The sequence below is a fragment of the Prionailurus bengalensis genome, chromosome D4, assembly GCF_016509475.1.
Source record: "Prionailurus bengalensis isolate Pbe53 chromosome D4, Fcat_Pben_1.1_paternal_pri, whole genome shotgun sequence".
Lineage (NCBI taxonomy): Eukaryota > Metazoa > Chordata > Mammalia > Carnivora > Felidae > Prionailurus > Prionailurus bengalensis.
The window spans coordinates 29,145,922-29,158,700 of record NC_057359.1 but is presented as its reverse complement, the minus strand read 5'-3'; the positions used below and the strand labels follow the sequence as shown (position 1 = coordinate 29,158,700).

Genomic DNA, 12,779 nt, shown 5'->3' with positions numbered 1-12,779 from the left:
AGAACTACAAAAACAACAGAAAACAATGAACAAAATGGCAATATATACATACCTATCAATAATTACTTTAAATGTAAATGGTCTAAATGCTCCAATTAAAAGACAATAGGTGATGAAGTGGATTTAAAAATACTCAAGACCCTCATCTACATGCTGCCTACAAGAGACTCATTTCAGACCTAAAGACACAGACTGAAAGTGAAGGAATGGAAAAAGATATTTCATGCAAATGGAAACAAAAAAAAAGAAAAGTGAGGTAATAATACTCATATGAGACAAAATAGGTTTTAAAACAAAGACTGTAACAAGAGACAACGGCATTATGTAATGGTAAAGGGATTAATCTACCAAGAGGGTATAATAATTATAAATATCTATGTACCCAACACTGAAGCATCTAAATACATAAAGCAAATATTAACAGACATAAAGGGAGAAATTGCTAATAATAGTAGGGGACTTTAATATCCCACTTATTCCAATAACTAGATCATCCAGGCAGAAAGTCAATAAGGAAACAGTGTCTTTGAATGACCCTCTAGACCAGATGGACTTACATATATACAGAAAATCACACCCCAAAATACCAGAATACACAATCTTTTCAAGTGCACATAGAACATTATCCAAGATAAATCACTCGTTAGGCCACAAAACAGGTCTCCGTAAATTTAAGAAGATTGAAATCATACCATGCATCTTTCCCAACAACCATGGTATGAAACTAGAAACCAATAACAAGAAAAAATGAAAAGAAAAATAAGAAACAAACATGTGGAGGCTAAACAACCTGCTGTTAAACAACCAATGGGTCAATGAAGAAAATCAGAGAGGGCTATCAGAAAAATACACAGAGACAAAATGCAAACACAATGGTCCAAAATCTTTCAGATGCCATGAAAGTAGTTCTAAGAGGGAAGTTTATAGCAATACAGATCTACTGTAAGAAACAAAAAAAAAATCTCAAACCATCTAAACTTACACCTAAAGGAACTTGAAAGAGAACAAAGCCCAAAGTTAGTGTAAGGAAAGAAATAATGAAGATCAGAGCAGAAATAAATGAAATTGAGAGTAAAAAAAAAAAAAATAAAGGAAAAGAAAGGAAAAAAAAGATCAGTGAACCCAAGAGCTAGTTCTTTGAAAAGTTAGACAAAATTGGTAAACCTTTAGGCAGAAAAAGAAAAAACTGAAATTAAAAAAAAAATCAGAAATGAAAGAGGACAGGGCAACTGGGTGGCTCAGTTGGTTAAGCACCCAACTTTGGCCCAGGTCATGATCTCATGGTTTGTGAGTTTGAGCCCCTGTCAGGCTCTATGCTGACAGAACCTCCTTTTGATTCTGTGTCTCCCTCTCTCAATGCCCCTGCCCCGCTCATGCTCTGTCTCTCTCTCAGAAATAAAAAAATAAACATTAGAAATGAAAGAGGAGAAGTAACAATCAGAACCACCAAAATACAAAGGATTATAAGAGACTATTATGAAAAATTACATGCCAACAAATTGAACAATCTAGAATAAATAAATTCCCAGAAACATAATCTTCCCAAATTGAATCAGGAAGAAATAGAAAATATGAACATACTAATTACTATAATGAAATTGAATCAGTTTTCAGAAAACTTTCAGCAAACAAAAATCTGACCAAATGGATTCACTGGTGAATTCTTCCAAACATTTAAAGAAAAGTTAATACCTATTCTCTTCAAACCATTCCAAAAATATGAAAGAGGAAGGAAAACTTCCAAATACATTCTATGAGGCCATTACCCTCATACCAAAACCAAAGGCACAAAAAAAAGAAAATTACAGGCCAATATTATTGATGAACATAGATTCAAAATTCCTCAGCAAAATATTAGCAAATTGAATTGAATTTTCAGTTTCACATGGAACATTGTCCAGATCACACATTAGGCCATAAAACAGAATGAAAAGTACAGTTTCCCATGGGGTGCCTGGGTGGGTCAGTCATGGCAAACGCAGTCAAAAGCCATGACTTTGGCTCAGGTCATGATCTTGAGTGGTTTGTGAGTTTGAGCCCCACGTCAGGCTCTGTGCTGACAGCTCAGAGCCTGGAGCCTGCTCCAGATTCTTTCTCTCTCTCTTTGCCCCTCTCCCCCTCATTCTCTCTTTCTCTTTCTCTCCCTCCCTCCCTTCCTCCCTCCCCCTCCCTCTCCCTCTCCCTCTCCCTCTCCCTCCCCTCCCTCTCTCAAAAATAAAAACAAATCTTTTAAAGTACAATCCCCATGATCAAGTGGGATATATGCCACGGATGCAAGCATAGTTCAATACTTGTAAATCAATCAATGTGATATACCACATTAACAGAATAAAGCATAATAATCATAGTCATTTTAATGTTTGCAGAAAAAGCACCTGACAAAATTAAGCACCCATTTATGATAAAAACTCTCAACAGAATAGGTTTAAATGGAAGGTATCTCAATAAATGACAAACCCACAACTAACATCATACTCAATAGAGAAAGTTAAACTGAGAGCTTTTCCTCTAAGATTGGGGACAAAACAAGGACATCTACTGTTGCCAGTTTTATTCAAAATAGTACTGGAAGTCCTATCTACAGCAGTCAGACAAGAAAAAGAAATAAAATGCATCCATATTGATAAGGAAGAAGTAAACTGTCACAGTTTGCACATATGACATGATGCCATACATAGAAAACCATGGACTCTACCAGCAAAACTATTAGAATTAATAAATGAGGGGTGCCTGGGTGGTGCAGTCTGTTAAGTATCAGGTCAGATCATGATCTCATGGTTTGTGAGTTTGAGCCCTGCATCAATCAGGCTGTCTGCTGTCAGCACAGAGCCCGTTTTGGATCCTCTGCCCTCCTCTCTCTCTGCCACTCCACTGCTCATGCTCTCTGTCTCAAAAATAAATAAACATTTTTAAAAAAGTAAAATTAAAGAATAAATGAATTCCATAAAGTTTCAGGATACAAAATTAATATGCAGAAATCTGTTGCATTTCTATATACTAACAAGAAAGTAGCAGAAAGAAAAAGAAGACAACTCCATTTACAGTTGCACCAAAAAGATTAAATACCCAGGAATAAACTTAACCAAGAAGTTGAAAGACCTATACTCTGAAAACTACTTTCATCAATGAAAGATCTCAAACAATCTAACAGTACTACTTTGATGAAAGAAATTGAAGATGACTCAAACTGAAAAATATACCATGCTCATAGCTTGGAAGAATTAATGTCCATATTACCCAAAGCAGTCTGTAGATTCAGTGCTATTCCTATCAAAATACCAATAGTATTTTTCACAGAACTACAACAAATAAACTGAACGTTTGTATGGAACCACAAAAGACACTGAATAACCAAAGTAATCTTGTGAAAGAACAAAGCCCAGTCCCAGATTTCAAGATATACTACAAAGCTATAATAATTAAAACACTATGGTACTGGCTCAAAAATAGACACACAGATAATTGGAACAGAGCAGAGATCCCAGAAATAAACCCATACTTATATGGTCAACTAATCTATGACAAAGGCAAGAATCTACAATGGGGAAAAGACAGTCTCTTCACTAAATAGTGCTGGAAAAACTGGACAACTACATGCAAAAGAATGAAACTGTACCACCGTCTTACACCATACACAAAAAAAAGACCCAAAATGGATCAAAAACAAATATGAGACCTACAACCATAAAACTCCCAGAAGAAAACATAGGTAGTAATTCCTTTGACATTGATCTCAGCAACATTTTTCTAGATATGTCTCCTCAGGCAAGGGAAACAAAAGCAAAAATAGACAATTGGGATTATACCAAAGTAAAAAGCTTTCAGAGTGAAGGAAACCATTAACAAAATGAAAAGGTAATCTACTAAATGGAAGAAGATATTTGCAAATGATATCTGATAAAAAGCTAATATCCACAATATATAAAGAACCTACACAAGTCAACACCAAAAATGCAAATTATCCAATTAAAATGGGTAGAAGACCTGAATAGACATTTTTCCTAAGAAGGACATACAGATGGTGAACAGACATGAGGAGATGCTCAGTATCCCTAATCATCAGGGAAGTGTGAATCCAAATCACGGTGAGATGCCACCTTAGACCTTGTCTGAATGGCTAAAATTAAGACAAAACCAAGTGTTAGTGAGGATGTGGAGAAAAAGGAAACCTCGTGCACTGTTTGTGGGAATACAGATTGGTGCAGCCACTGTGGAAAACAGTATGAAGGTTCCTCAAAAATTTCAAAATAGAATTATTTTACAATCCAGTAATTCCATTACTGGTTGTTTACCTAAAGAAAACAAAAACACTAATTTAAAAGATACATGCACCCGTATGTTTTTTGCAGCATTATGTACAATAGCCAAGATATGGAAATACCCTAAGAGTCCATCAGTAGATAAATGGATAAAGAAGTGATATATGTACACAGTGGAATATTATTCAGTCATAGAAAAGAATGAGATCTTGCCATTTGTGACAACATGTGTAGACCTAGAGGGTATAATGCTAAGTGAAATATGTCACACAGAGAAAGACAAATATCATACAACTTCACTTATATGTGGAATCTAAAAAATAAAACAAATGAATAAAGTCCATGAGGCTGTCATGTACAGCATGGGAAATATAGTCATTATTGTAATAACTTTGATGACAGATGATAACTAGATATCACATCATTTCATAATGTATAAAAATATTAAATCACTATGATGTAAACCTGAAACTGATAGGATATTAGTTTTTCAACTAATTATTTTTCAACATTATAAGTCAACAGCAGGCACTTTTGAATCATGAAAGCATTGGTGGCATTTTTTGTCACCTGATCTCTGACCTTCTGTCCGTGTCCTCAGTACCTGTGGATGGAACCACAGCCCTGAGGGGAGCCTTCTCAAGCCTGGCAGCTGGGACTCAAACCCTTCCTCCCGGAGCCTGTGCCCTCCTTCTCCCTGGGGAACTCCTGTTCTGCTGGTCTCCAATTCTGTCACCTTGGGAATAGAGAAGCAGACCCTTGCTGGAGTTTGCCTTGCTTTACAGGCCAGAGAGATGATGGTGGGCCTGGCCTTGCTCATGGGGTGTGAAAGGAAGAAAGTGGCCCAGAGAATGCTCCTCAGAGACACCCAGTTATTCCAGTCACATATTCACCCATTCTGGGGAAACAGTCACATTCAGAATGGACCACCTTTAAGTCTCTCCCACAGAGAAGCTGCCGTGAATAAGGAGCTAGGGTGTTCCACAAATTCAGGTTGTGCCGTGCATTCTCACAAAATAGTCCAGCTGCAGACCTGTGCGTGAGGCTGAGGGAAGTTTGAAAACCCGGTGAATCTTCATAAAGTATCGTAAGTCAGCTGAGCTGCAAAAAAAAAAAAAAAAAAAAAAAAAAAATCATTGAAGGAAAAGCACCAATGTTCCTCTTTACACATTGGCCTCTTAGCAGGTGCTAGCTGTCTGGGCACCTTGGAGCCCATCATGACCGAGAGAGCCTCCTAGACACTGTCCTTGCAGGTGTTTTGAAACTATTTTTAGTAACATACCACACTTCTTAACTGGAAGGCTTCCTGCAGTGGCCCCATGACAGGTTGAAGACAGCCTGGCTAATGCAGCTACAAACAGAACAGAGGGCAGGAGTCCTCCACACGGTGCCAGCTTCTCATGGGTTTCTCCTCGTCCCCCCATTTCATCAGTTCCTCTCTCTGGAAGCACCCTGGCAGGAGCCCTGGGCCAGGCTGCTTGGCCGGGAGCAGGCAGTGACCAGATGGTAGAAGTGTTGGCTTTGGTAGGACGGCCTTTCTCTTCCAGCTGCCCTGAGGACCCCAGCCCTGACCCAGCTTTGATGTGAACTCAGGCCCAAGCAGAGCAGTTCCTGGGCCTGTGCCCTATCTTATCCCTCTTCTCCCAGCACCAGCTTTGGGGAGCACTCTATGCTGTGGACAGAGGGGGCTGCGTGTCTGAACCCTGTCTCTTGAGGCCTCCATATGTTCCTGTGCCCCAGCCTTTGCCGTAGGACACTCCCTACGAACCACTTCCTTTGGCTCCTGCACAGGCCCCAGCGATCAGCTTCTGCCTGTCCTGGGCTTCTGAGAATTTCCACTGAACTCATTCTTCAGAAGCCCTGTCTCTTCTCGTGCAGTCTTCTCCTCCTCTGGCTCCTACATTTCTTGCCCCACTCACTTGTTTGCCATCTTCACGTGCTCCCTTCCTCTGCACCTCTTTGACCCGGATGAGGCACAAGCAGCTCAGGCGGTGTTCGGTTTCCTCCTGCCCCTGAGGCTTGCTCTCTCTGCCTTCTGTCCTGCTCTGAGCTCATGTTTCTCCCTCCTTCTCCTTCTGTCTTTGTTGCTGGACCACAGCAGTCACAGGTAAAAAGTTAGCTAGCATCTGAAACGCAGAGTTAAGTTCTGTAGTTGTTGAACTCAAATGAACTTAAATTCAGCCAACAATGCAGATTGCCTACTTCAGCTGCAGGGAGGTGGACACGTGTGACTAGAGATCATGAGTGGAACAGTGTGGAGGTTGAGCTGTCTCATAAAGATGACACGAGGTCCAAGTGGCCGGCCTCCACAGTCAGCTGTCATGGCTGTGCCACCGCGGTGCTTCCAGCCCAATGGAGGCCCTGGGATCAATGGCAGTCTCTCTGCACTTGGGGTCTAGGAAGTACATTAACTCTTTTAAGGTGTCTCAGGTAGGCTTATGCAGTTTCATCCACAGAGACAGACTGTGTCTGACAGAGGTTACCCACAGCATCTGTGATTCTGAGTAAAAACCATGTAGTGGTAATATGGACACCAAGAGCCACAGTGAACCCCACCTAGGCTGGTGGCCTGCCCTCCACTCCCCAGCAGAGCCCCTCCCAGCTGAGGTTGAAGAGAGCTAATGCCATCAAGGTATGCCCCACGGTATCCTGTGCTGCCTGAGCATGTGCCTTGACTGCCGGTCAGAGGTGGTGGCCCTGGATTGAAGGGTATCCAGGGCCACGGGATAGTCCGAGGGCGGTCGGTCACCCTACCAGAAGGCCCTCTGTGGCGACGGAGAGGAAGCTGACCTTTGGCTGCTGTGGCTAATCAAATATTTGAGTGGTCTATAGAAACTGCCACACACAAAATGAATATGTAGATTACTGTCAAAATCAGGGCTTCTTAATGTGCTTGTGTCTAAAAAAAATCACAGCAAACTCAACACAATTCAGTTGTGAGATTCCCACCCTTCCCTTTTTGCTGAGCTGAAATTCTTAGGAAAATACACCTAATAATGCCTTGAGGCTGTATTTAGCAGAACTAACAATTCCTGTGTTTCCTGCTTCCCTTGAGAATCAGGTGTTAAAACCTTAGATGTCTATTAAAAAGCAAGTGGGCCCAGGTTGCTAGCCCAAGAATGCCATTTATAAAGCTGTTTGTGTGAAAACAGGTGGCATTTTCCTTTCAGCACTTTCCAGTTCTCATATTCGTGTGAGCCTTTTGCAGACAGGCTGCAGCACGGCTTGCCTCTGCTCCCCCACAGCAAATACTCGCACAGCCTGTGACTGGCATTCCAGGAAATGTGGGGCTTATTTGTAGCCTTTGTGAGTCTGGGGCCATTCTGTCAGAAGAGGGTGATCATTAGGAAATGACTCTGCTCCCTGGATGGCCAACCTCTGAGAACAGACTGGCTTTGCTCATCACCTTGAAAACAAAACGAGAGTCATTGAAAGCTAACAGGAATGCAGCTGCTTTTCGGGGAAGGACGGGTCCGGTTGGTCCACTGGACAAAGAGATGAATCTGTCTAGTTAGTGTTTTAGTTTTCTTTCTCCTCTGTACTCATTGCAGATGGCTCCAACCGATGAGCTAAGCAACGAGATTGCTGGCTTTCTTGACCAGACCTTGTACAGATGGGATCGCCTCTGCCTGGAAGCACCTAGGTCAAGAACACTGGCCCGAGAGCTCCTGGCTGAGCTGCACGCTCACATCCAGCATCGGCCGGCTGCACATGGAGCTGCCGTGCATGCAACAGGCTCCCCGAGATCTCGTGACGAAACAATGAGACTGATGCATCGTGGAACGAGTAGTGAGGATGAGCCATAGACATCTTGGTGAGAGCTGCTAGAACATATTTTATGAAGTCAGAAGACAAATTCCTTAGCCCAAACTCAGTCTGGCTAGATTGTGCCTTGAGCATTCCCTACCTGCTCAGCCCAGCTGTCAGAGAATCACTGAAGACAAGCCTTGAATAGGAGAACACTTTCATTTCCCTTTTTCCTCATATCAAATGAAGATACACAACTGTTACTTGAGTGGTTCAAAGTCTTTGGACCGAGAAATTGGTCATGAACCACTGATCAGTTTAGAAGTAACTTAGTCCTTTTCCACAGATCTCTTTTTTCAGAAATCAGGCTACTGTTATTGGTGTTTCTTTTAATCCACAGGGCTTTGAGATAAAGCCGCACTCTTGCTTCCCTAAGAAATTCTTCACTAAGGAGTCTCTCGGGCACCTCCGAGGGGAAGCAGAGGCCATCAGGCCCAGTAGCAAGTGGTAGTGACTGGGGCCACTGCTGTGGTGGGCAGTCAAGCCAGCTCGGCTGTGGAGAACAGCACTGCTTAGCAATGAAATAAAGCCGGTTCCAATGCTAACTCTTTTTGCTTTGTTTGCTAAACACTCCCACCAAGGGAGCTCACATTGCCTCAGAGAGGACTGATGTGAGAATATAGGATATGTTCTGGAAGAAGACATTATATTTCAGTTGTCTAATTAACTGAGGTGGGAATTAGAAATTCCTAATAAAGAATAGGTAACCCCAGGGGCGCCTGGGTGGCTCAGTTGGTTGAGCATCCGACTTCAGCTCGGGTCATGATCTCACGGTTTGTGGGTTCGAGCCCCACGTTGGGCTCTGTGCTGACAGCTTGGAGCCTGGAGCCTGCTTCTGATTCTGTGTCTCCCTCTCTCTCTGCCCCTCCCCTGCACATGCTCTGTCTTTCTCTGTCTCTCAAAAATAAATAAATATTTAAAAAAATCCAAAAAAAAGAATAAGTAACCCTAATATTTATTTCACATCAATTGAAAATTTTTTCCCCTTCCAAGTTTGTTTTTTTTTCTTGAGCTAAAATCCTCCCAGGACCTCACTTTTTTTTTTTTTTTTAAGTTTAATCTGCGAGTGAGCAAGCAGGAGAGGGGCAGAGGGAGAGGGAGAGAATCCCAAGCAGGCACTATCAGTGCAGAGTCCGACGTGGGGCTCAAACTCAACAAACCATGAGATCATGACCTGAGCTGAGATCAAGACACCCAGGTGCTCCTCAAGTTTATTCTTCATATGCATTGATTATGTACTCTTTTGTGTGTACACACTCTTTTGTGTGGGTCGAATCAGTCAGGACTTTTATGGCTACTTTGTTAGTGTTAGTAATCTCTGAGTCTCCTGCAATTTGAGCTCCTATTTGAGGTGTGAGTAGCGTTTTGTTGTATTAGAGGTCATGGTTTTAGGGGAGTTTCCGTTTCGGTATATGGATCTACCTAAAGATCTGAAAAATTCAAGAACTTTTAACTTTTGAGAAATACTGCAGTTTGAACAGTGCACTGATAAAATACTTTAGTCATGACTACCAGCATTCTTACTTTCATAGAAAAAGTCTTCCTCAAAATGTGTAGTAGTTTTGATAAAGGAGTTTTAGGCTTCATTTAGAGTCAAGGATATCTCTCCTATGTTGTTTGCCATGGAAGCTGTGACCAGCCTCTGTGGGCATGAAGAAGGGAATCTGCTTAGTGGCTGTCCCTAAAGCTTGATTCCCACCAGGAATCAAATTCCCTTGTGGGTGTGCTCCCACTAGAAATCCAGTCATGCTGTATTCCACAGCAAACAATATAAACAAGACTGTTACCCACTTCAGACTGTTGAAGCTGCCTTTCTGGAAGGTTCCTTCCTGTCCTGACCTTACCTCAGCCTGTTGGTAGTATCTTCAGTTCCTTTACAAAGCCTCTAAGTTCTCTCAAGCCTTGGACATGTGAGTCAGCACCTGACCAGACTATCTGATCTGGCAGCCAAGCGGTTCTTGGGTCTCAAGTGAACCTTCATTGTCTGTGAAGGCTTTCATGAAGGGAATAGGAGGCACTGGTTTGTGTACTGATTTTGTTTTCTCTCCTTGCCCTTTCCCACTAACAAGAGGGAGAATGCTCCACGGGGGAAACCAAGGAAAATAGGACTGCTCCGCAAACTGGAGGGGCAGCTGCAAAGCCTCACAGGCAGTCAGACCCTGGTCATCACTTTAGAAGGGGTTACCCCATCATTCCATTCACTTCTCTGGGGGGGAGGGAACCTCCCAAAGGGCAGATGGAGGGGGGCACAGGGCAGAAAGGTGGGAAGCGACGCCCTCCACTTGACAACCCCAGAAGACAGACACCTTGTGCTCCCTCCACTCCCGAGCAAGCCCATACCCAGCTACCAGTAAGGAAACCCAGTCAGGGCAGAGAAAGCCAGGGGCAGACTGGAAACTCCACCTCCTCATTCAGTTGCCTTGGATTTGGGGGGGAAAGTCTGGAGACATGGGTGTTTTTCAGTTTCTTGAAAGAAGATCTCGCTAGAAAAGGGCTCTGGTGAGAATACACATCAAGGCAGGTGGCATGAGCGAAGCGAAGGCCCTGTAGGCCACTGAGCCTTGTCCTCCCTCCCCCCGTTGGAGAGCCAGGAGCACGGAGGCCTACGGCGTGCATTAAGCAGCAGGGCTGAGGCCCAGAGGCTGTATGTGGGGTTGACCGGACTGGGTTTCTTTCCAGCACAGGGTCTGTGCCAGGCACGTGCCTTTGGCTTCCGCCAGCAGAATATCCAGTGAAGAGTGGCTTAAACAGGCAAGACACCTGATGGTGTCAGACACACAAAACCCAGAGAGGTGGCTAATTCAGCCATTCAACAATGTCATGGCTGCAGATCAGCTTCACTGGATTTCTGGCTTTTCTCTCCAAGTTCAAGAAAGCTGCCAAGCCCAGGCCTGACAGCCTCCAAGAAGGCTCTCGTGTCTCTGCTCGCAAGCCCACACCAGACCCTCATGTCATTGGCAGACCCAGCCGCCGCAGAATGGGGCTTGCTGCCACCCTGTTGCTAAGATTTATCGGGACACTAATGAGGCTTGAGCTTCAGGGCCTTGCACGACCTGGCCCCTCCCCAGGCCCTGGGAGAGGCCCCGGCATTGTGCTCCCATGGTTGTCTGTTTTGTAAAATCTGTAAAGAAACGTTAACTGCAACTGGCAAAAATGCCTCCGTGTGCTCCTGTCCCCCCTGCCCCTGGGCAGTGTGCACCTTCTGCGATCCAGCTGAGAGAAGCCAAGTTGGTTCGGCACCACTTCGGGGCACAGTGAAGTTACTGTGGAGGACCAGCTTCCAAGAATGCCGGCACCAGCCTGACCAGTTCAGCTGGTGCTGGCCCGGGGGCCGTGGCACAGAAGGGTGGCCTGTGCCACCACAGGCCCGCAGGTGCACAGGAGCAACAATGAAGAAGTGTGAAGAGTCCTTCCAAGACCTCTGGCTTGGGTCTGGGGCGAACTTGATAGAGGTTTTCAGAGACCTGACAACAGCTCTACAATTCTCTCTTCCCCACAGCAAGCCGGGAAGCTGAGTAGAGCTTTCTAAAGTCTTAGTAATGAAGTTTTAGGTAAGTGTGCTGGAGAGACTGTGGGAATGTATAAAATCACTGTGCCAACAAGAGGTGATCAGAGAGGACAGAGCTGCCAAAAACTGGAGAGGAAAGGCATGACTGGCCACGTATTAATGCAAAGGCTGTCACCCACTGGTACTTCATGGCGTGTGGCATGTTAGCTCTTTTAAATCTGTAATTTGTTTTTTAATTATAAATAAAAAGTCACAATACATGTGAGTTTGTATTCACTAAAGAGTACAGTCTTTCTCAGAAAAAAGCTTCCCTTCTCTCCTCAATTATGGAAGCTCAGGCCACACAAAACCTGTATAGACCTGCCCCTAGAAAAGACCAATTTGGCGTAGCCTTTGGGCCTGAGAATCTTGCCGTCAGATACCTACAAACTGGGGTCCCACAGCCAGGGAAGAAGGGAGGGGGCTGCAGGGAGGCAGTTGGCAGGGGCTGCTGAAACAAAACGTGCATCATACAGGTCTTTCTCTTCTATAAGCCAGCCTCCCATACTACCACCCAGTGTAAATGGAACTGGCCTGTATACATTGTTCTTCCCCGATTCTAAAGATGGAGCTCGTCCGACAAAGCACAGCCCACACCCGCTGTGCGCACCACTGTTTCCCAGACTTGTGACCCTCATGCTGCAGCCTCCACAGGGTCCCCTAGGAGTCATGGGATGGAATCCCCCCGCCCCCCCCCCCCCCATTCAGTGGCATCTGCCGGACCCAGCCCACCCTGGTTCTGCAGACAGCTGGCATGGGTTTCCTGGATGGTCGCTCTGCTTCCTGATGTGCCACCCCACACCTCTCCGTTGGCCAGAGGCACCTGAGCAAGCAGGGGGCAGGTGGCCAAGATGTGTCTCTGAATAAGCCCCTTGCTGAACTGTCCTGGGCTGTTCATGTCATTGTGCATTTTTAGCACTTCTTGGCCCCGCTGCTCACTGGTGGGACAAGGATGCTGGGACAAAAATGGAAACATATCTAGAGGGCAGGAGGAAGCCATACCTTCTGTCACGGTGGAGAAGTCACGAGCAGGGGCTTGAAAGGGGGGACCACCGCGGTGGCCAGAGATGTGAAGGAAATCAGAACGGAGCATGTCCTGTTACCCAGAGGGGCAGGGGGCGAATGTGAGGAACGCTGGTCCTTGTTTGACAAGGAATGCGAATTGA

The 12,779-nt window shown here is 44.5% G+C and overlaps 1 protein-coding gene across 2 annotated transcripts in view; it reads left to right on the top strand.

The window, feature by feature from the left end:
• FANCC (FA complementation group C) overlaps positions 1-11,834 on the top strand; it is a 263,701-nt gene extending 251,867 nt beyond the window's left edge. For both annotated transcript variants that reach the window (XM_043566837.1, XM_043566836.1), the window contains one exon: positions 7,811-11,834. In XM_043566837.1, coding sequence (XP_043422772.1) covers positions 7,811-8,065 — 255 coding nt within the window. In that variant the 3' untranslated portion in view covers positions 8,066-11,834. The remainder of the gene's footprint in view (positions 1-7,810) is intronic.
• The last annotated feature ends 945 nt before the right edge of the window (positions 11,835-12,779 follow it).